General features: G+C 35.0%; 1 protein-coding gene across 1 annotated transcript; it reads left to right on the forward strand.

Annotated features, from left to right (window-relative positions):
• The first annotated feature begins 1,280 nt into the window (after positions 1-1,280).
• Positions 1,281-25,344, forward strand: LOC112042967 (protein toll-like). Its single transcript, XM_024078199.2, has 6 exons — positions 1,281-1,455; positions 21,300-21,536; positions 22,265-23,306; positions 23,383-23,716; positions 23,794-23,952; positions 24,091-25,344. The coding sequence occupies exons 2-6, from the start codon at positions 21,398-21,400 to the stop codon at positions 24,862-24,864; spliced, it is 2,448 nt and encodes an 815-aa protein (XP_023933967.1). The 5' UTR covers positions 1,281-1,455; positions 21,300-21,397; the 3' UTR covers positions 24,865-25,344.
• The last annotated feature ends 265 nt before the right edge of the window (positions 25,345-25,609 follow it).

A 25,609-nucleotide genomic window follows, 5' to 3' on the forward strand; every position in this document is an offset into this window, starting at 1 on the left:
AAAGAAAACTATATGTTGCAGTAATCTACCTTAGAGGTAATCAGGCTATCACACTTCACACTAATATTATAAAGGCGAAAGTTTGTGTGTAAGTGTGAAAGTGTGTAAGTGTGTAAGTATGTTTGTTCCTCTTTTACGCTGCGGCTACTGAAGCAATTTGGCTGAAATTTATAATGAATAGATGCAAATTATATGCTGAATAGATGCAAATTTTAAGTTTATGTAATCTAATTCATTTATGTACCTACTGTTCTGCTGTTGATTACAAATAAATATATAAAATAAAATGAAAATAAAAACAGAAAAAAATAATTAACTGATCCTATTATGCATGACCAGTTAGCTAACAAATCTAAAATAAACTATAAAACTGTATTATTTAAAATTAAAAAAAAATCGAAATTGCTTGTTAATGGTGTATGAAGGGAAAAGTCCCTCTCTATTAACGCAAAGGGTTAGGGAACTCCGGTCCGCTGAGTCATCTAGTTTATTAGATATACGAGACCTCGTGTCATGTTGCCCTTAATACAACGCACATGACGGAATTACTACTTCCTTTTTATTGGAAACGTATTACTGAGCTTCGAATGTGGAACTTCGATATGTATTATATATTTTTTTTAATGGCGAACGGCCATCTAATAGTTCTCTTTGGAATAGTACATTTTTCTATATAATTATAAATGATTACTACAGAATGCAAAAAAAAATGTCTTTAAAACTCATTAAATAAAACAGAAAACGAAAACAATGTTTTAGTTGAAACAGGGCGAATTTTTTACCCTTTTCTTTTCAATTATTCACATCTGCACGAAAAACCTGTTAGAATGGAAAATGTTTGGGTGGGAATAGAAAGTACGACATTTCAAAATTTAATTTTAATTGTAACCAAGTCAAAGTAAAGTATCTGTCAATATCTTTTACAGCAAAATTAAGTTTTATCAGTAATGAAAATAAATATTGCCTAATTGTCTTATTATAATAATAAATAAAAATAATATGTAAACCTTAAAAAGATTATTCAATGATTGATGGAAACCCAGTTTAAGTTTACATACCGAAACAAAAACTTAATTAATAATAAATAAATAAACTGTGAAAATAAAGTATGTATCACAATTATGCGAAATATAATTTGTATCCCAAGTTTATATCAAATTATTCCCACTCTACGCAGCGATAAACAACTTGACTCGGCAATTTCCGTAGACATCCGAACGCGACCGACTATCTTTATTTTGTGACGTAGCGAATCGTTCGCGTAGCAGTTCAGTCGAGTCGTAGCCGACGTAACGGCCGCGCGTCTACGAGGGAGCTACGAAATTGTTTAGACCGATCAATTGGACACTATAGAGCTTATTATTATTTCAAAAGTGCTGTATTTTCATGAACTGTGTGTTGAATAAAATGGTCTCGGATATGTTTCTTGTGCCCTTGGACATTTATTTTTAGAAGGTAAGTTTAGACAGTAATTTTTTTATAATTTTATAGCGATGTATTTTCGACGTTTTATTTATCACTAGTATATGTATGGTGAAATAAAAATCAAAATAAATAATATATAGTTGTAGGTGTATAATTACTCTCATAAAAATTACACAAGAGTAAGATCTCGTAATATATTGCAATTTGATTAAAATCCGATAACTACAAACAATAGCAGAATTATTCTTGTATAAATTCGTAAAAACAGACAGTTTTAATTACAGATAGGTGTCATTTGTATGTAATGGTCAGGTTAAAGACGACTTTTTAAATTAAAGATAATGTATAAAAAAAGTATTAAAGGTTACAGGTACATATTTTAGTTCAAACTTAAAAGCCTGCTGGCTCTTAGTATTTAGAGCTTACCTATAAGCTTTTTGACGCAATAGGGTAGGGTATATAGTTTAATTGGTGATTTGCCCTTCAACAGTGCCAAATGACACAATAAGGTAGACACAATTGCTAACGATTTTTTTTAATAGAACCACCATGACTTTTAGCGATTTGTAAGCTTAAAAACAATTGGATAGCCTCTAATAATCAATAATTAATTAATCCAAATGGATACATCCGTAACTCTTATTCTAACAGAACATATGGAAAAGACAATAATTGTGTTTAAGAGTTCCTGTCATGAATATGGTTTTTGATGTATTGGAATTAATTCCTTAATTAATTTAATAATTAACAAAAAGCGGAGTTTTTACTTCTAATTATAATTCTAATATATAATATATTTAGTTCTAATTATAATTCTATTGGGTATTTTACTCAAATGTCAAGACAAGCCTGTCACACATACTTTAGTTAAGTATGTTTCAGTTAATTTCTATGTACGAATAGCTTTAGCTTTTTTGACTGACTTTTTTGTTGTACGAATGGAAACGGCATACTTTCTAACCTTGATTCTTGACACTTTTATTTCATCAATCAATCAATCAACTCTACCTATAATTACTATAAATATGAATATTATTAAAAGAAGGTGACATATAGTGGAGTAGATCATGAGTGCATTCTTCAGACAGACGAGCAATGACGATTATTACGACCTCTCTGACGCAGATGCTGTGAATTCTTAACAAGTCCTGGGTTCGATGTCCAAGCTCGAGTCAGTTTATGATTTAATACTTTCTAATTTCACTCAAGTCCCAACTAGTGATAGGCACCGTGGAGGGTTAGCACCACTATACCAGTAAAGACGTACCGCCGAGAAATTTAGTTTTCTCTGTTGAAAAAACTACCTATCGACTGCGCTACAGAACTCGTCAGAATGTATAAGGTGCATGCCAATGGAAATTCTAGTGATCTGGTCCAAGTAACCTTAAGATTCAGATCAAGACATGAACAATGCCAATGTATAAAATCTAAAGGACGAATTTTGTATAGAGGCTGGGCCTTTATTCCGAGTGTCAAATAAGCAGAACAAATTATTTTTATCTCAAAAAAACATAAAATATAGCGTTTAAAACTTTTGGAACCTGCATTTTTTTTAATTAATTAAATAAAATATAATTTTTTCAACAGCTGACAACATTAATTAAGTATTTTATCATAGTAATATGCTCGTAACTTACACACTGCACGGATTGTCGGTGATCGGTCGGCATTTAATGCATTTCTAAGGCAATTTGTGGAATTGTTTTGTTTCATGCGAATCTCTACGAATTAATGTTTTTTTTTAACTTGAATGACAACATTACATGACATTGATAGCTTACACCGGATTCAATTCCAGTTATTTTTATTGGTTATTTTGAACACTTTTACTGTATTGTCTATGTTTAATTTGTATACAACGGAGCGGGGCAAAAAAAAATTTTCTAATTAATGCGGGTTCGTCGAAACATGGATTTTATCGAGATAAGATGTAGCCTACGTGCTAATCCAGGGTAAAATCTATTTTCATTCCAAATTTCAGTCAAATTGCTTTAGTAGTAGCGGCGTTAAAGAGTAACAAACATCCAAACAAACACCCAAACATACATCCAAACATCCATACAAACTTTCGCGTTTATAATATTAGTAGTATAAAGGCCCATTTTAGGATATGTCCTTTGGTAGCGGTTGGGTAGGTGTTATTTCGCCGCGCTTAGTTACTACTCTACCGCAAATGCTGTAACGGAAGGCGATATAGCGTTAAATTACGACGCGTAGAAGCCGATATTCGATTTATGGGTTTAATAAATTGCCTTTTGTATCCCTTGGTAATATATTTTAACTAATATTATATCATTCTGTAGCAGTTATTAAATAATACAATACCAACAACAGACTTTAAAATTAATAACCAGCCAAGTACGAGTCGGACTCGTGCGCGAAGGGTTCAATACCATTATCTATAAAAACGCCAAAAAAATAAGGAGTTTCAGTAATAGGGTCCTGTTTAACCCATTGGGCATGGAACCCTGAAATGGTAATAAAACTTTTAGGAACTAATTTTTTTTTTTTTTATTCCTTACAAGTTAGCCCTTGACTATAATCTCACCTGATGGTAAGTGATGATGCAGTCTAAGATGGAAGCGGGCTAACTTGTTAGGAGGAGGATGAAAATCCACACCCCTTTCGGTTTCTACGCGGCATCGTATCGGAACGCTAAATCGCTTGGCGGTACGCCTTTGCCGGTAGGGTGGTAACTAGCCACGGCCGAAGTCTCCCACCAGCCAGACCTGGACAAATTAAGAAAATCTCAATCTGCCCAGCCGGGGATCGAACCCAGGACCTCCGTCTTGTAAATACCACTGCGCCACGGATGCCGTCAAAAATTACAATTATCTAATACTAGACCTGAATATTTATTATCAGCTTTATGATTTAATTTAATTAAATTAAATGATTGGAGTCATTTCTTATAGAAGAGGGGATTTGGAGCTAAGACCCACCACGCTGATCCAATGTAGGTTAGTGTGCTGAGACGATAAGTACTCGTAATTTAAAATTTTGACGATCAATATCAGATGATAACGATCGGATCGAGGAACGATGGCGTAACATTGAGGATTTGAACCCTGGACCATTTTCCGTGGGCTAACCACTAGAACTACAAGGCAGTAAATGAATTGTTTGGTAATAACCACATTTTAGTATTTATGAAAAATATTTTTGGGTTTTGGGTCCGTTGGTAATTTATACTTATAATAAATCTGTAGAGAGGTTAATTCTATACATGAAATATATTTCTCAAATAAATATCAGGGGGTGATTAGTGATCGATACTGATGCCAAAAATGCAATCAGTAAAATTTTTGTCTGTCTGTATGTTCGTTATAGAAACAAAAACTACTCGACGGGTTTTAACGAAATTTGGTACATGATTTACTTGGTACTTGATTGTTCATACTCCTGAGCAGGTTATAGTATACTTTTCATCACGCTACGATCAATAGGAGCAGAGCAGTGAAGGGCAATGTCGGGAAAACGGGAGAAGTTACTCCATTTTTACAGCGATACTACTGTAAGGACTGGATTAAAAAGGTCTAAGGGCGGACGAAGTCGCGGGCGTCCGCTAGTTTATAATATAGATATATATCTACTTTAATTATTGTCATATAAGTGAACAATTAATAAAATTTTGAAATTGTGATAAACCTTTCAAACATAAATCTACGAAAAAGATGTACAAAAACAACAAAAGCGTCTGAAAATAGATTTTTCCATTAAAGTACCTATCTGTCTTATTTTCCTTAAAAAAACATTGTTATTTCTTTTCGTTTCTAATGGATTAAGGAACATCAATTACTGATCCCGTAATTTGATCAGGACGGATAATTGAGTGAATACCTCTCTGCAAATTGAAGTGATTCGGATAATAAGAAACTGAGAATTGGGACTGTTGTTATACGGAGGGTCCCAAATTGTATAGTAATAGCGAGACTGGGTCTAATTAATTACACGTCTGGCTCTGATGGCGTTATTTACTTGTGGGTAAACATTTTGTTTACATTGCTCTTTTTATCCCGGGGTATGTTGTTTACATTATTTTTAGTATTCCGTAACCAAAGGGTAAAACGAAACCCTATTATTAAGACACCGCTTTCCGTCCATCCGTCCTCATAAATCGTGGTAGTGTTAGATAACTGAAATTTTCACAGATGATGTATTTCTCTTGCCACTACAAAACAACGAATTAAAAAAAAAAACAAAATATTTAAGGGGTCTCCCCTAAAACAAACGTGATTATTTCCTATCGGCTTGGCCGATTTCATTTGTTTTATTAAGGTTAAGATTTGAAACTAATCAAGAGTTATTTATTTAACTTACACTTAAAGAACAATCAAAATTTTTCGAAACTTCTGAACCGGTTGGGAATTTGGTTGGGAATGGAGATAGATCATAATTTGAATTAATACAGAGGCCATCTTAAAAAATACCATGGATCCACAATTCCGACAGAGTTTGGAAAAAACTGAATTTTGCGCAAACAAAAAAACCAGAAAAAGTCTGGCTTTCTTCTTCGATTAAATCCATTTTCAACACACATAGCTGGTAGGTACAAAATAAAAAAATAGCTTTTAAAAATCGCTTGATGTCAAAAAAGTTTTCTCTTCATAAATATTTACTCCGGAACAATAAGTTCCTCATATGGCGAGTAAAAAAGCCATAGAGTACGTGCATCAAAACCGCAAGCCGGGGAATGTATCGATTCACTCGTTATTTACATAACAAAACCCTCATAAAGGGGAGCATTAATTTCAGCCGTCGCGTCCGACGCACGTGATGATAGGGTGCGGGAACCTACTGCAATTTATTTATGCACAGACTTAGGGTATATTCGCACTGCGGAAAAAATGTGGTAGCTTAGAATAGAGGCAACGCATGATATATGATTGTGGGAATAGTTCAATGGTTAAAATTTTGGGTGTTTTATTGACAGTGACAAACAAACTTAACTTACGTATTTTAATTTATCATCATTTTTTCACCTATTTTTTTAATTGACATAATTTTAAAAAAATGTAACTAGTATGTTTGTTAACTTCTTAATTAAGTAATTTATAGCACCACAATTAAATGAAGGTCTGATGATGGAGCCAAAACACAGATGAGGGAACTCTTGAACGAATTACAGCAGTTTTCTTGTGTTTGGACTTGATTTATTTAAATTGATGATAATTTCCTAACCAGATGAGTTGTGACTGTCATCAGGGATCTGGTAATGAATACGAAGTACATTTAAGGGAACTCTTAACGGTTTATAGTAGATACCTTGTGTTAGGCCTTGATTAATTTATATTGATGAGAACTTTCCACTCCTACTAATATTATAAACGCGAAACTTTGTATGGATGGTTCGATGTTTGTTACTCTTTAACGCCGCTACTTCTAAAGCGATTTAGCTGAAATTTGGAATGGAAATAGATTTTACTCTGGTATATTTTTTTTTTTTTTTTTAATTTTTCTAAACGTCAAAAATGCCGTCATCCGTTTTAATAATAATAATAATAATAATAATTTATTTACTTCAGGTTATACACCCATTTAAAATATACATAAATAAGTACAGATAATAATTAAATATAACAATTAAATAATAAATCTATAGAAATTTCTGAGAGCAAACATATTTCTTTTTTTTATTTCTTGTTCCTGTCGCGATGCACGGCAAGCCAATATTTTAGAATAGGGTTTTCAGGATACTCGGAGCATACACTGAGGATTTCATTACGACAGTTCCGGATACGGGACCAAAAAGACGCAATTCGCGATCTCACGATAGCGAAATAATCTGGTATTCTGGCGTCGGCAAACATGCCCGATGCGCTACAATATTTAGGCAGTTTCATCAGAATGCGGTATGCGTTATTATACTGCACTCTGATGCTGCTACGTGCCTTTGAGGTGCAGTTGACCCAAAGCTGACTGGTGTAGAAGCATTGACAGTATGCTCTAAACAGTGTCAGCTTCGCTTCGGGACTGCACCTCGCAAACCGGCGAGCGAGCATGTTACACCGAACAGCCAAGGCCCTCCGTTCGCGCTCGATGTCGTCATTATCGCGCAAATCCTCAGTTAAAATATGCCCCAAGTATCTGAATTTGTTCACCCTTTCTATAGGAGATCCATCTAAGAACACTAAAGGCACATTTTCCGGACCTTTACCTGCCCGAAATACCATCATCTGTGTTTTCTTGACATTATACTTTAGACCGTGATCCCTCGCATACTGTTCACAGATGTTCAGCAAGTGTCTAAGTCCCCTGATTGAGGGACTCAGAAGTACCATATCGTCCGCATAACTTAAGTTATTTACACATGTTGTACCTATATGACAGCCTACTTTGGCACTTCTGAGTTCTTCAATCAAGTCATTGACATATAGACTAAAAAGGTCCGGAGAAGTCAGCCCACCTTGACGCACGCCACACTCTAATCTAAAATCATTAGAGATAGCGTCGCCCCATTTCACAACGTTTGTTTGGTTCTCGTACCAATATCTCAACAAATCAACGGTTTTATTCGGTACATTGGACCTAATAAGTTTTTGCCACAGTAACTGATAGTTGACCAGGTCAAAAGCTCGGCTAAGATCTAAAAAACATGCATAGATTGATGTATTCCTATTTGTGTAGTAGCTGACCGTTGATTTGAGACTAAAAATCGCAGAATCTGTCGAGAGACCGGGACGAAAACCAAACTGTGCATCATCAATCTTTATATTCTGATTAACATCAGAATATATCAATCTCTCTAGTATTTTTCCAACAGTATAACACATACGCTACATTTTATCCCGAAAAAATCCATGGTTTCCCAAGATTTGCAAAACTGATGATTTTGATGATGTGAATGTTTGTTACTCTTTCACGCCTTAACTACTAAACCGAATTAGCTGAAATTTGGTATTGAGATATATTATAGCATGGATTAACTAAGGCTACTTTCTATGCCGGAAAAATTCATGGTTCCCGAGAGATTCGTGAAAAACAAAATTTCACGCAGACGAAGTCGCGGGTGTCAGCTAATAATATTATAATTTTGCTTTTGAGTTTTTTTAAGATTTTGAAGTCGGTTGTATTTTTTTTATTAATTTTTTATTCAATCTATTTGATAAATTCTTTCACCAATGTTTTGGATACCACGGACAAGCGAAAAGTTATGTCGAACTTATAACGACTAAATCCCAACCGTGCTTCATCTCGTCGCCTGGTGACAGCGACACAAGAACGCTTTCGGCGTAATTGCAAAGACCATTAGATCAGACCTGACCCAATTAAGATACTATAAATTCCCTATTTGGTCCTGGTTTTGACCTCACAAAGTTCCTTGCCCTAAATAAGTGGTCAAAAATATAGGTAGTCTATCGGACGCCCGAAACTTCGTTTGCGAAACTATTTATTTTTTATTCTGTCGATTATCCCGGGAATAATATAAATAAATAAATAAATATTTTTAAACAATACACATCACTATCTAGCCCCAAAGTAAGCATACAGAGTAGCTTGTGTTATGGGTGCTAAGATAGTTGATATTATAATATTAATATACAATTCTATACTACATATAAATACTTATATAATGTATAAATACACACAGACACTAGAAAACACCCATGCTCTTCACACAAATAAATAAATAAATAGCCTATGTTCTGCTCCAAGATTCACTTTATTTCTATACCAAATTTCATTTACATCAACCGATTTGAATTAAGTTTAACAGACAGACAGATTGTAATTTGGTATTTAAAGGAGGTTGGCGAAAGTGGGAGTCGCACTCTGAAGTGTCGTACACTCATACCTTTGTATTAATTAAGCTATTATTTTATAAGATGCTCGTAAAAAAAAAATAGATTTTACAGAATGGAAATCAATAAAAAAAAGTGTATTTTATTAACAAAAAACTACTTGTTGCCTACGACCGTAACGCCTTGTAGTATTTATGAAGCAATCACGCAGTTGTATGTCAGCGGCGGTATTTTTCACATTTATGTTTAGATATGATACCTACTAATTTTAAGGTATATCTTTTTTCTCCCTGCTTTTCAAGAGACCTTACCTTTGCTTTTTTCTTAGCTAAATCATGATAAACAACTATTAATAAGTGCCCATTATATACGCTACTTCTATCTGCTAGTCCCAAAATACATGCAATCTTACCATTCTCCTTTCTGTAATTGTTGAAAATTAAAAATTGTTCGCTTAATTCATAATAATAAATTGTTCCGTACACTCCAATTTCTAGAGCTATTCTCGAACAAGAGTTGTATACAACAAAATTATAAAACTCAATACTGGTGGATACTTCAAATTCAATTCCCTCCCGCTCTTTGAACTACAGAACATTATTCCCGCCGATCAGCAATTCCATATAAGTGAAATACTCTTCAATTTTCACGTGAAAACCTTTTACAGAGTTAAATAAAGACTGGGCGCCGAAAACGTACGTGCCAATAGCGAGAGAGTGGGGCTTTTATTTTTTCATAAAAAATTATGGGCGGGCGGGATTAAATATAAAAACTTGACAAGCGCAAGTCGGATTCGCGAGAGGGTTCCGAACATGATTGTAAATAAGGACTATATTTGTTATGATTGAATTACAAATGGATTTTCCAGAAAAAAAGAAAGTGAGCTTTGAAACCTAAACGTCAACGGTAAAGGGGCCGGACTCATTATAAAGAGGTTTTGATTCTCTTTCCGTCCGCTGGATTATTGTAGTGGGAATGGAAATATTGATCATATTAAAAGGTAGTATGCATAATATGCCGTGATAGCTCAGTGGATATGCCCTGTCCCTCCGGTTTCGGAGGGTGTGGGTTCAACAACCAACTTTTCGTTGTATGCATTTTAATATCACGGGTCTCAAACAGTGAACGAAAAACATCGTGTGGAAACCAGCCAGACCTGGACCAATTAGGCCCAGCTGGGGATTGAACCCAGGACCTCCGTCTTGTAAATCCACCCCGCACACCACTCCGCCACGGAGGTCACTTACCTACGTGTAAGTGTAAGGGTCTGTAGCCATGTGACACGTCGTCGATATCTGCAACCGCTAATGCTTTGAAAACTGAAATAATGTACAGGAATGACGGATCAGATCGATAACTCGATCACGTGACCTATCGATAACGAATGTCATTCCCATACATTTTTTTTTAATTTTTGAAGCGTTAATAGAAAGAAAATCGACGTGCAACATGACATGCCCAGATTTTAATTTACGTGTTACCTTTACGCGTTTCCGAGATTCTAAAGGGTCTAAACATATATCCAATTAATGCTTTATGGGTTTCGTTTTTTATTCTGAAATGCGGGACCCTAAAAATTATATTGCTATCGTGACTTGTGAAAGCTTACGATTCACGTTACTTTTCGTGTAGGCGTTGTATATTTCTTCAATTGGAGCAATTACAGATATTAAAGTTTTTTTTAGTTGTTATTTCTACAATTCTGTTTTATAATTGCCTCATTTATCCTAATTGCTTTAGTATATTATTTTTTTATGTATACATTAATAAAAATACATTTCGATTCATAAATGGCTCACCGACTCGCATTGGAGCAGCGAGGTGGGTCTAAGCTTCATATTAGCATCATCTACAAAAAGGGACGCCTAGCCTTTTAGTATTCCGTTAAAAAAGACTGATAATGAGAGACAAGAGCCTCAATAGCTCAGCGGTAAAACTGTCTGACTCATCACCGAGGGGTGATACTTCGATCCCCGAAATCTCCCGCAAGCAATTCAAAAATCTCATATCAAGACCTTTCATTTCATGAATCACACGATGAAGTTTGTAAAAGACTTTTTTTAACTTTCCATCTTACGCCCCATAAGTGCCCCCTATATTAAAATTTTACCTATTCACGATACATCCCTGTATTTAAGTCACAAGAATTGATATGTGTACCAAATTTCAACTGGATTGGTCCAGTACATTCGAAGAAAACAGACAGACATTAAAATGTGCGTGATTGATATTATAAGGGTTCCGTTTGTGTACTAAGTACGTTCAGAACCCTAAGAAGATGTGGTAGATATTCTGTTAGTAAAAAAAATATAATGAATAAATGCAGTAGAAAATCATCGCAACAGAATATCATTTTACAGTGTTTACTATACATAACTATATATGTATATAACTATATACGTACTCATATGCCCTCCAGTAAGCAACCTGACACGTACTCATTAGTGTTAATCCTCAAATATCAATTACTGTAATTTCATCCGCTTCCATACCATGAAGATCGAAACCAGAGCCCGAAGGCAGACACTTGATAAATTAAATTATTGATAACATTATTGCATGGACAATTATGGTACGCGTCCACTGATCGCATCGAGACGTCGTACGTATTGGACGCATCGCATTAAACGGAATTTAATTTTTCGGTAGTTAAAATCCGTTCGATGCGATAATCTCGTTATTTATACAAGTTGGGAGGAGGGTAGTTTATCAAAAATTGTTACTAATCAGATGTTTTTTTACTGTTAATTAATTAATAGTTATAATACTTAACAGACACAATGTTCTGCAAATTGCGTGGTACATTATCTCGTTCCGACGCTTAGAAATTTTTATTTCCTGGTAACTCAGTTAGCTACCAGAATCAAGAGTATTCGTAAATAAAAAAGTATATCGTCTCATCGAGATGAAGCTATTCACGAAAATATTTACTTATTACTATAAGATTTTCTATCAGACATTTGTGAATTATAATAATCCATATCTTATCAAATCAAATGGTGTACTTAACTCATCCACTGTAACATATTTTTCTTGATAATATTCAGATAAGCTTATTACTTTTAGAATAATTACTCCTTGAAAAGTTTTCTTGAAAAAAATTTCACACAGGAAATTATTTTAAAATGATTTAATAAAATAAGTTTTATTTCCGGCAGAAGGTACTTTTCGTTCGAAATTAATTGAACAAGTTCGTAAGAAAGTCGCGGCTGAGATTTCAACCCAGATAAGGCAATGCGTTTCTTAACTTTCAAAGGTCGTACAGGCTAATTGCAAAAGTTTAATTATTACTACCATTAACCTAGTTATTTTTTTACATTTCAAAATATAGCAATAAGCTAATATTTTAGCCACTAATATCTATAAAGTTCTAGTCTAGTCAATAATATAAAACAGATATACCAATAATGTCATTAGTTTACCCTAACTAATTTGTTTTGCACGCAGCTTCGTTACGTAGATTTAGTTTTTTTTTAAGTTTCCACAGAAATTCCATGTACGTATGCAGTTAAGGCATGGACTATCAAATCAACTGATCGGCATCGCTAAAACGCCTTTGAAGTGTCGCGTTGGCGGAAAATGCTCCGTATTCCGTGGACAGCGCATATAACCTATGCATCGATGTTGAAATAACTCAACATCTCGAAAAGACGTCACACCACCTGTTATTTGAAAATCCTCAAGTACTTCGGTCACATTTCCAGTATACAAGGAGATAACGTAGAGAAACTTATTATCACTGGCAAAGTGGAAGGGAAGAGACCTCGAGGACGTAGCCCGATGCGTTCGTCACATCAAATCCGCACCACTCTCGATTCAAAAATACACGATGCTCTGCAAGTCGCGAAAAGCCGAGCCGCATGGCGCGACATCGTGCGGAAAAAGTCGTGAATGTGTGATAGGGGTCATGACCCACAGTAAAAAGAAACACGTCGCGGAGAGAGAGAGAGAGAGAGAGAGAAAGTATGTTTCTAGGTTGTAATCTACGATTATTTTACGATCAACGGCTTTAAGTTTCGCCATTTTAATATATGTAATGTAATTGTGAAGTTACTTCGTGAAATTCAAAATCTCTCTTGATTAATTATTATTTATCTGTGTAAATTTACAATCATCAAATCCTCAGGATGAATTCATTTAACTAGACTATATCTTATAACCAACAATTCCAATTAGCAGGACTAACTGCATAGCTCCTCCTAAGAATGCACGAAGCCTTAAATCTTATTCAATTGACTTAGCGTAGCTCCATGTTATCCTAGTAGATACTCAGTTTCTACTAATTATTGCTAAAATAATTTAATTTTAAAGCTTAGTAAAACAAATTCTTTGTTATGATTTGTGATGTCCTATTGATCAAATAGATGATTATTTGAAAATGTTTCATATTAAGATTTTTTTTGCGACGACATCTACATTATATTTTGTGGTATCGTTATGCCTATACATACATTTATACAGATTCTAAAACAAAGTCCTCTGCCGCGTCCGTCTATTAGTAGTTTGAAACTCGAAACTCGAAAACTACTGAACGTATTTTCATGCGATTTTCATCAATATTGCAGAGTAATTAATAAGGAAGTTTTAAGTACGTAATTTGTCAAAGTTTTGTTTAACCCTCAAAAGCTACGATGGTGTTTTTACACCCAGGTGACTTAGTTTTGTGTATATAACTTTTTCCGTTTTTACGCACTGTCTTGAAATTGTGTGTATTTTCCTAAGTCTACAGTGGCTCTAGTAATGTAGTTTTGAGCGAGTCCTGGTTTCAAGATATACTCGCAACCCGGTGTTTTACACCCATTGTAGTCATAGTCATATACCATACTAACTTCTAAATAATGGTAGTGTACAATGAAAACCTATAAATTTTCTTGTGGATGTTGCAGGCGTTTGTTAGTATTGCTTAAATTAATAAATTACGTCAAGTTATAAATTGATTTATTTTTATCGATATTGTTTCGCGGATTACCGCGATAAAAATAATTAAAAAGATATAACGATATATTAATATATTCCAAGCAACAACGTCTTTTAGATCCGACTCAAAACTGTCGAACGTTTCACCGCGAAACCAGAGCATCCATAAGGTGATGTTGAATCTCAAACTTTCGGTTGCGACTCGTCACTACTTTTATTGAACTCCCACACAGTAACGTCTGTTTATATTCAATAAATTAAGTACCGTCGCACTCGTTGTTTGCATACATTTGAAATTCCTCGGTTAGTGTATTTTTTTAACTTTATTGGACACCGTGTTCTATCGAAAAAATACCAATTCGCAAAATTGGTTTTTAATTGGAACGAAACTTCGTGAAATATGCGTGATGCATTGCTTGCATAGTTTGATTTGCTTTTTCAGCAGTTTACTGCATTGGCGATGCACACATTTTCAAATATTTATTTTTATTGTCCAATACAAAAAACAAGTTAACTATTTTAGTTTTAAAATATCAATATCTAAACGATTGAGAGCACGTTTTGCGATGAAATACGTGAGTGTTGGACACAATTTGCGGGTTTTTAAATTACGTTAACAATATTTGGAACCTTCCAGTAGCTTATAACATAATTTTGGTTTCCAGTTATAATTTTCTTAATTCTCTGCGTGTGTGAAGCCTGCCAATCCGCATCGGGCCGTGGACTATTGGCCTAACCCCTTTCATTCTGAAAGGAGACTCGAGCTCTGCAGTGAGCCGAATATAGGTTGATAATGATGATGATGATGATGATAGTGGTAAATATATGGAGTTGCGATCCACTGCACTTGTCAACCACAACCAAAGTCTTACCTAACCCGCCTGTCACAAACCGTACAAGTGACGTAGGAAGTAAGCAGAGTCGTCGTGTGGCGTTAGGGCGTCACGTTAGGGCGTGTCCAAACATAGCGCGGCAATCGTAGAAGCACGCCGCGTGCGATTTCCTCGCTGCGTTCGGACGACTAACGCGCACGAATGACGCATTTTGCTCTACATTAGTTGCGCGGCAAGATTGTATCTCGCAATTAACGCGTGTTGTTGCCGTGCACTTACCGCATTTCAAGTTACTCATCCTGCTAACCACTTCCCTATTTTTCGGCGCGAGTCAAAGGACTAGTATAGGGTGGAATAATTATTTGCGCGAGTTGAGCTCTGTGTGGACAGACGGCAATATTACGTGAAGCATTATGTGGCTGTGGCTTATGGATATTATTACAAAGTAATATTACAGTTTAATGTAAATCTACTATAATTAACGGCCGTTTTCTTTGACCTAATTGTAATATACCGTTCTATAACATCATACATATTAAATAACATGCGGATGCCCGCAACTTCGTTAGCGTAAAATTCAGTTTTTCATATGTCATTGATTCATTGATTGTTCCCGGATAAAAAGTAGTCTACATGCCGCTCAGTAACCTCTACGGTTGAAACTAAATCAATTCAGTCGTTCCAAAGTTAAGCCTAGTAGCCTATTTCCAAAGTTAAAACCAGACAGATAGACAAAAAATTTAAAAAAGCTTGATAATGTTGTAATATAGTGTAAATAACTATATGCACTTGACAAAATACTTATATTGAAATACAGACAGATAGTTCAATTTTATGTATTGATGATGTTCTAATAATAAGAACCAAAGTCACCAACATAGCTCAACGTGTCGCGAAGCTGAAGTGGCAATGGGCGGGGCACATAGTTTGTAGAGCTGATGGATGTTGGGTCCCAAGGTGCTGGGATGACGACCCCGCACTAGTAAGCGCAGTGTTGTTCGACCCCCCACCAGGTGGACTGACAACATCAAGCGAATCGCAGGGATTCGCTGGATGCAGTTGGCTCAGTATGTGATGATGTTTGGAAGTCCCTACAAAAGGCCTGTCCTGACGTGGACGTCCATCGGCTGAGACGATGATGATGACGTAATAATAACAGTACCTAACCAACATATTATCAGGTTTTATTTAAACTACAAAATGATTACAGTTTTTTACGTACAAAACGCAATCCCAGTAGAAATGGGCACGTACAAAGTGAATATAATGAAAATTTTACCTACATTCTGAAATTGTATGCATAAATTCAAATTATATGCGGCATGTTCAGTTACGTACCAGGTTAGTTGGAAAGTTTTAATGATAAAAAACGCACGTAATGCGGTGGTCGTTTATCTTGCAATGCCAGCCTCACGTGCTAACTACCACCTATTTGAATTTATGACCCACAGTACTTTCATCTTGTTTGCAATGTTGCCAACTTATCATTACCAATGCCATAACTAGTTATACGAGCTGATCTATCGAATATCTTTTTTTAATGACAAGTTAGTCCTTGAATAAATAAAATAAGGAATGAGTATATAAGAGGAAGTCTGAAGGTGGCGCCAGTGACAGAAAAATTGAGGAGTAGAAGGTTAGCTTGCTATGGACATGTCATATTACTAGAAAAATGTTGAATGTGCAAGTGGAAGGACTATAAGAGGAGAGGAAGGCCAAAGAAGAGATGGTTGGATTGTGTGAAAGAGGACATGTGTGTAAAAGGAGTGGATGATGAGTTGACGAGTAATAGAGACGAATGGAAAAGATTGATATATTTTTCCAACCCCACTTAAGTGGGATAAGGGTAAGGAGATGATGATTAGTCCTTGAATGCGATCTTATTTGATGTTAACCCTTAAAAGCAACAAATATTTTTTATACAACTATGACTATAATATGGTTTTAATTATTGGAATAAATTATGTAAATAAACATATTATATTTTTCTTATTATATGTTCTTAAATATTGGATAGCAGTCTTTGGTTTTTTGATGTATTAATTTAGATTTTCGAAAAAAAAGCAAATAAAATTGCCTATAAAAGAACGGTTCTAAAAATTAAAGTAATTTTGAAGGAGTATGGAAAAAAAAATAATATACTTTATAATTGGTTTTACATTTAATTAATATGCATAAATAAGCCTTTAATTTGACATGTCCTTATAATTAGTATCTGTAAAAAAACATAAATTTTTGTATATCTAAACGAGACCTGCTACTCTTTTCCAAAGATGCTTCTACATGCTTGTACAGTAAAATAAATCTAATAACGGAGCTTATTATTATATACATATTAGAATTAGTATCGTCGTTGACACTTTATACAATTTCTTCATAAACAATAAAGTTTATTTTCTCTTCCAAATTATACTATGCCAATAGTGCATAATCTACCTTTTTAAAAATATACAAAAAAAAAAAAAAAACACAAAAATGTATCGAACTGTACGACTACAAACAACGAGATACGAGATTTTTATGTATTGGATTACGAGCGGTCAAGATAAACGACATTTTTTTTAAACAAATAACTTCTAAAAATCCTGTGCTTCCTTTTTATGTTATTTGTTTTTTAATATATTAAAAGGTTTTTATAAAAAAAAATGATACTAATAAACAAGTAAATATTAATTTAGAATAATTATGATTCAATTTGACGGCCAATGCGCGGCGGATTTACAAAACGGAGATCCTGGGTTCGATCCCCGGCTGGGCAGAATGAGATCTTCTTAATCTCTGGTCTGGCTGGTAGGAGGCTTCGGCCGTGGCTAGTTACCACCCTACCGACAAAGACGTACCGCCAAGCGATTTAGCGTTCCGGTACGATGCCGTGTAGAAACCGAAAGGAGTGTGGATTTTCATCCTCCTCTTAACAAGTTAGCCCGCTTCCATCTTAGACTGTATCATCACTTACCTTTAGGTGAGATTGTAGTCAAGGACTAACTTGTAAATAATATAAAAACAATGTAATTTACTCCATACAATATCTTAGCAGAAATGAAACAATGGCACATTAAATCAAGCTGTTATCTCGTTGTAACTGCTACTATGCACTATCTCGCCCGTCGCCCGTCGCGCTGTCCTTCATTACAACTGTTGCTAACCCGCAACTGTCACTTGTTTCGCACTAAATTACTTCACCCGACGTTCATAGTAACTATTCTACTCGTAAATGAGGGTAATACAAATACATAATCATAGTGCTTGTAACATAATTTATAGAATAGCATTTGCTGCTGTTTTTTTTCAGCAGAGATTTTCAGTTGAAATTCTGGCTTCGGAAATTTGTGGTACAACATTGTTTTTCGGAGAGCACGTTAAGCCGTCGGTCTTATCATCATCATCATATCAGCCGATGGACATCCACTTCAGGACGTAGGCCTTTTGTAGGGACTTCCAAACATCACGATCCTGCCGCCTGTATCCAGCGAATCCTTGCGACATGCTTGATGTCATCTGGGGAGGAGGGTCTCAACCTCATTAAAGTGATTGTCATTGGAGTAAACGTTATTACCCTGAGCTCACCAGCCTGCATTGGAGCGGCATAGTGAGCCTGAGTTCTATAAATTATTCTCTCTCCTATAATTGAAGTCATGGCTTTATAGACTGTCATTAAATGATATTATAATTTAATGCGTTGGTTGCTACCTAAACTTGTTTAGTACTTTCAAATTATCTCATCATAATCCATTATTATCATCATTAACAGCAGATGGACGTCCACTGCCTCTTGCATGGACTAGTGGGGGTCAAACCACATTGCGCTTTCCAGTGCGGCTTCGCCATCCAGCATCTTGGGACCCCAACGTGTCCATCGGCTCTTCGGACTATGTGCTCTGCCCATTGCCACTTCAGCTTCACGACTCACTGCCATACCTCAAATTATCTTACCTTATCAGCCGATAGACGTCCACTGCTGGACATAGGCCTCTTGCATGGACCTCTAAGCACAACGATCTCGAGCCGCCAGCATCCAGCGGCTCCCTGCAACCCGCTTAATATCCTCGGTCCACCTAGTGGGGGGTCGCCCAACACTGCACCGTGCGTTTTCCGGTGCGGGGTCGCCATTCCAGCACCTTGGGGCCCCAACGTCCATCGGCTCTTCGAACTATGTGGCCCGCCCATTGCCACTTCAGCTTCGCGACTCGCTGAGCTATGTCAGTGACTTTGGTTCGTCTGCGGATCTCCTCATTCCTAATTCGATCACGCAGAGAAATTCCAAGCATAGCTCGCTCCATCGCCCGCTGAGAGACTTTGAGCCTTCTAATAAGGCCCATAGTCAGCGACCAAATTATCTAACGAAAGTTAAATACAGTGCAATCAATGACTTGACATAGTACCATGATTGCCAATAAAATTGTGTATATTTTGACCACCAAAGCAATTTAAAACGCGATTTTTATTCGCGAATGCTCACAAACTGCGAACGGCGGAATCAATTCCATTGTTGGCATTGCCAACCAAACAAATTCAGTGCAATGGATTCTACAGGTCAGCGATTATTTTATTCGCTTTAAATAGCAGTTCGTTTTAACTTGAAAGCCATGTTATATAAAATGGAAGAACGTTAGGTATATAATTGGTAAGGGCTAAACCCATTATTTCATAACTCAACTTACATGGTGATTAAAATGTCTAGCAGCCAATATTTGAGATCTGTTGATTATTCCCACAAATACAAAATTTTTTAATTTATAGAAATTACCAATAATGATTCCATATCAGACAGACGTTGAAATGCCTGCGTGCATCGTGCAGGCAACAATCGAGCTGCGTGAAAATGTAAATCTCAGTCAATACTGTCTACTCAGCCATAAAGGCGAAAGTTTGTGTGTAAGTGTGTATGTTTGTTCCGCCTTTCCACTGCGGCTACAAAAGCGATTTGGCTAAAATTTAGAATGGAAATTTACTTTTCATTCCAGAAAAATCTATGGTTCCCGTGGAATTTGCACAAAACTGAATTCCACGCAGACGAAGTCACGAGCGACCGCTAGTCAAATAATAATTATAAGTCCGTCATTAAATTTAACATTATTTAACACAATTTAGCATTAACAACCATATACTATTAACCATGTTAATAATAATGACCGAGACTACAGACTGAACGTACTCTCCAAGGCACGTGGGTGTAAAACCACCAAATTTCTAATTCTGGGCTGAGAATTATAACTAAAAATTTCTTAGAAGAAAGAAAAAGTCGTTTATGAATAACATCAACACTAATACGCATTGGAGCAGCGTCATGGGTTAACGCTCCTTATCCCCTCTCCTATATGGAGAGAGCTTTGTAGCCCGCTAAAATGTTCTTTAATGTACGAAGCCTGCAGTATAAAAGTGACGTGGTCATGGTCAATCTAAACTCCTAATCCCACGCTCATGGACGTGGTAAAATTTTCATTATTCAACAACGAATTAGCCCCTGTGTGAAATCTACTATGCTGGTTAGCTCTGAAATACTTAGTCAATCCACATAAATAACGACTGAAATATCAAGACTGAAATAGCAAATGTGTAAGCTCCATCGATCTTTTCAAATCTTTTCAACTTGACTTTTCAAAAGTGCTAGTAAAGTTAGACATGAAGGTATACTCTGAAATGCTCTGAAATGCTTAGTCAATTCACATAAGTAACGACTGAAATATCAAGACTGAAATAGCAAATGGTTTAACTCCATTGATCTTTTCAAATCTTTTCAACTTGACTTTTCAAAAGTGCTAGTAAGTTAAGCCTAATTGAAGCAAATGAAATCTACTATGTTGGTCAGCTCTGAAATGCTTAATTTCAATCCACATTTCTGATATATTTCTATTTGGCATCATAACTTACATGTACACAATAACTTGCAATGCATGAAGGCCAAAATACCAAACTTGCGCGAGTATTTAAGATATAAAAGTAAACATCATATAAGTAAGACATTCCCAATCGCGGAAATAGTAGAAAATTTGATTAAATTGAAATTAATTAGTTTGATTATGATGATGATACTTACTCTTATGGAATTATATTCAAGTTAATATTATGTACGAGTATAGTATTCAGAGCCACTATACTACTTTTGAAAATGGTACGTTAGGTAGTACTGCTGTACTAGCTGTACGTTGTTAAAGTAAATGTTCTCCTAAAGTGCCTTTTGCTTTTAAAACCATGATCACGTACTATAATCTCGTTACAGCTAATGAAACGGCCGAGTTTTTTCAGAATCTAAATTGCTATAAGATGAGGAAAATACTGTAATAACCAAGTGACCTTAAGTCACGTCCGAACAAGATCCTAATAAGGATTATGGCTGGTGTTCAGAATTTGTTCATTTTAATAGAATCTCTTTTTGTTACAGTTTCTACGAATGAAGATGCGTAGAGTTCCAGTTCAAGGCACTTCTCGGAGGTTACGCAATCTGAATCATTTTAGATAAATGGGCAAATGTAAAATACCATGATGGATCGAAAGTTCACACATGTGTTGATGGCGGCACTAGCCGTGCATGTAATTAGTGCTAGTGTGATGTGCCCCAGTCACCCTAACTGCGTTTGCGGCGGCACGCTCGCAATTGAACTGAATTGTAACATCGATGGTAAGTGCTGTCACATTTAAGTGTCCTACGTTCGTAAAAATCAAATTTTACCTGCAATTATTCTATGCAGCAGTTACACTCTCTCCTTATTTTTTTGCACCGTACATTCTGGTTTAGCAGAGATTGCTCTTTATAATTATTAACATAGAATTAAAATTTCGAAAAAACCTCGAAGGTCATGAAATTTTTAATTACACTCTCGGTCAAGTCATCAATATTCTCTTTCAGTGGGCTTTCATTTGAGACTCTACTCAAGTATATTTGCAGACATTCGGTTATTATTCTCCACTTCAACCCCCAGAACTTTTAAACGGCTCAACCGATTTCATCAAACATATCTAAGAACACTCGTCCGTATTTCAACTTTGATACAAAAAAAAACTAAATTGAAATCGCTTCATTCGTCCGGGAGTTATGGTGCCACAGACAGACTGGCAGACAGATATACACACGTCAAACTTATAACACCCCTTTTTTTGTGTCGGGTATAAAAATATGTATATAGACTACAAGCCCTTGAACAAAAATTACCTGTGAAATGACCCAACGTGAATAACGCTTAGAAGGCTTGTTCAAGGGATTGTAGTCTAATATTACATTTACATATTTCAGCAGAAAAACTAATTGTCACAACGTTTTGTTTTAATTTTGAATAAAAAATGTTCTACACAAAAAAATATGTAAAATCTTGTTTTTAATATGTGTTTAAAGTAGAACATTTGTTTCAGGGCGTATTGTAAAAATAAACTTACTACCAAGTACGTACATCAACATAAAATGCGAAAACACCACAACTCTAGATTACAGCCAGCTACCAAAATGTGCCAACGGAACAAATTCTTTCAAGTCAGTCAGTTTCAAAGACTGTCCATTACCAAACAGTTCATTCAATGATATTTTAATGCATATTGGAGTCCCTAAGACAATGTCTTTGATATTTCAAAATGCAAAAGAGCTATCTGGATATTTCGATAGAAAGCATTTTGCAGGATTAAAAGATTTGACCAAGCTGCTTCTATCAGTGAACGGAATAAAACACTTACCGGACAACTTATTTGTGGACGTTCAAAACTTGACATGGCTTAACATACGATGTAACAATATCAAACTGTCTGAAGAGTTATTCAAGCCCCTAGAAAGGTTGGAGACCTTGGAAATAAGTCATAACCACATGACGAATATGTCCTCGAATCTCTTTTCTCATTTAACGTTATTGAGAAAATTATCCTTATGGCAAAGTAATGTGACAAAGTTTTCAAAAGATTTCTTCACTGGCGTAGACGTTCTCGAAGAATTGGATCTGAGTTCTAATGGACTTAATGAACTTCCAACATCAATTTTTAAGCCATTAAGAAAATTAAAGAAACTTACGTTATTTTCCAACAAGTTTTCAACATTACCAGAGAATCTCTTTTCAAACAATAAAAAGTTGGAAACTGTAATAGTTCTCAATAATGATGTAAAAATGAAAGAATTGCCGAGAAGTCTATTTGGAAATTTACCAAACTTAAATCAGGTATACATTCAGAGAAGTGGAATAGAAGTTGTGCCATATGACATTTTCACTAACTCGTCTCTGTTAAAAAACATATCGTTCGCATTTAATGATATAGAAATAATACCAGAGTCAACTTTTAATGATCAAATTAACTTGTTGGAATTGGATTTGAGTCATAATAACTTGAAAAGCTTACATTCTAAATTGTTCTCATCATTAGTACGCTTGGAGAAATTGAATTTATGTTATAATTCCATTGAAGAAGTTTCTGGGTGAGTTCAAGGCTGATTCTTTCTCTTTATACAAGCATTTGTATGCATATTTCTAACTATTTTCTTTCTTTTGCAGTTCTACGTTTTCTTCGCTCTTAAGTCTCATATATTTAAACATGGAGCATAACCATATAAAAACAATATCCTCGTATTTATTCAGCAATAATAGACAGAGGATGTCAATCTCTTTTGCTTACAACGAGCTTGACGATCTGCATATGAAATTGGAATATAGATTCAAATTTGGAACTAAACTAATAAGTGTAATTAATCGTGATTCACCTTTTGCTCACACGTCTCTAAGATTACTCAATTTAAGTCACAATAAGTTCCAAGTAGCTTTTGATGATTGGTGGTTTAATGGCCATGAAATATTGGATATCAGCAACAACTATATACAATTTCTATCGGTATGTATATTGTGACTAAAAATAATGATATTTTTATAATTTTAACATAACTAATGTAATATTTAATCATATTTCAGGATAAAGGATTTGACATACTTGATAAACAATGTACATCAAAGTACAAAAAGCGCATAAGCCCACTATTAAAAGAGATATGGATCACAGAAAATCCTTTAAAATGTATGTGCACGAATTTTCAATTCATCAACTATGTAAAGGATGTTCTCAAAACAAAGGTTTGTAAATATTAAATACACTTAAAAATCTTGTTCCATCGTTTTTTTCTAGTGTTTATTTAAATATTAAATTAAGGTATATTCATATATATATATATATATATATAATTTATATTGATTTATATGTGTTAATTTCAGGTTGTTGATGATACTCTTACGCATTGCTCTACTTGGACGAAAGAAGTTTGTCGCGAATCGTGGGCTTTCACTTTCACGATAACTCTTGCGACGTCGCTAACTTCTTTTTTTATGATTGTGTTATTCTATTGTGTGTACAAGGAGCAAATACATCTGTATATAAAAAAAAAACTTCAATACTTTTTTCATCAAGAAACTGCAGTCTCGGAAGAAGATAAGAACATTATAGTAAAATATACTGATATGGACGAAGAGTTTGTCTTAAAAGAAATATTACCAGAATTGAAAGAGCATAAAAATTACAATGTACAAATAAGATGCATAAATAATGCGAATAATAAAGATCATTTAGCCAAACAGTTTAGGACTGGCACAAAGGAATCAAATGTCGTCTTGATTATATTCTCTCCAAATTATCTAACATCAATGTATAGTCACGTGAATATAAAGAAAATCCGAGGCGAAATGTTGAAGAGCAAGAATACTGTTTACGTATTTACTGATATTGGCTCGGAGAACTCGATATACGCTTTTCTGAAGGAGCAGCGAGATCGGCGATCAACTATTTTGTGGAGCGACCCAAATTTCTGGAGTGTGTTAATCTACATGTTGTCAAATAGCACGTACAAGAAGAAAGTCAGAATTGCCACTGAACATGTGAAATGTTCAAAAATCGATAAAAATGAATGGATGGCAACCGATCCATTTGTAACCACAACTTCTGACAGCCCGGAAATTTATACGTCTCGAACAGTTGCTGACAGTCCAGTTTAATGAATTCTAAATGTATTTTAGTGAGGTAAAGACTGAACTCTTCGCTACAAACACTATGACTCTCACATTTCGTAGTTTCAGATCACCAATATAGTTTTGTTGTAATATAGGTAAAACTTGTAAATAATCGTGTTTAACTGTAAGGTATTGTAAAATGTACTATGTAAAATTTTTACAAAAAAAGATTTAGTGTGTTTAAATTTATGTAAATCCTTTAGTTATTGTAATCTTTTAAATTATAATACATAGTAGATTCCGGTCTCCGTGTCTCTTGTACTGTGGCTACATCTTCAGCGTTATCCGATATCAAAGAAGTGTTGCCATTGCTATGTAATCGTTATATTAATAATCATTAATTTATATTACATGTAAATATATTATAAGAATGTATTACTTAAACCCATCTAAGTTTCAAGGAAACTGCATATTGTTAATGAGTTATAAGCTACAGCTTCAATAAAACATATACTTTACCAAATATCTTATGTTTTTATTACTCTTCCTATTATCCATGTCAACATTTATAGAAATCATATGATGTCAAATCACTTTGCATTTTTAAAAACACGAATAACGAAATGATACTCAGCATTTCTGAACAATAAGTCATAAAATCAATGCATATTGCATATGCATATTGCATATGCATAAAATCATAATTTCATATACCCGATATCAACAACGTTATTGTTTACATATATATTTTGCATTGATGAATGTCATGTCAGCACTGCAGTGTTCTCCG

The sequence above is a fragment of the Bicyclus anynana genome, chromosome 10 (genome assembly GCF_947172395.1).
Source record: "Bicyclus anynana chromosome 10, ilBicAnyn1.1, whole genome shotgun sequence".
In the NCBI taxonomy this organism is placed as follows: domain Eukaryota; kingdom Metazoa; phylum Arthropoda; class Insecta; order Lepidoptera; family Nymphalidae; genus Bicyclus; species Bicyclus anynana.

Bases quoted from the DNA above. Each gene is read 5' to 3' on its own strand.
- LOC112042967 (XM_024078199.2), top strand. From the start codon at position 21,398: ATGATGGATCGAAAGTTCACACATGTGTTGATGGCGGCACTAGCCGTG. The intron at 21,537-22,264 runs GTAAGTGCTGTC...CATTTGTTTCAG, and splicing joins ACTGAATTGTAACATCGATG to GGCGTATTGTAAAAATAAAC. The intron at 23,307-23,382 runs GTGAGTTCAAGG...TTTCTTTTGCAG, and splicing joins TCCATTGAAGAAGTTTCTGG to TTCTACGTTTTCTTCGCTCT.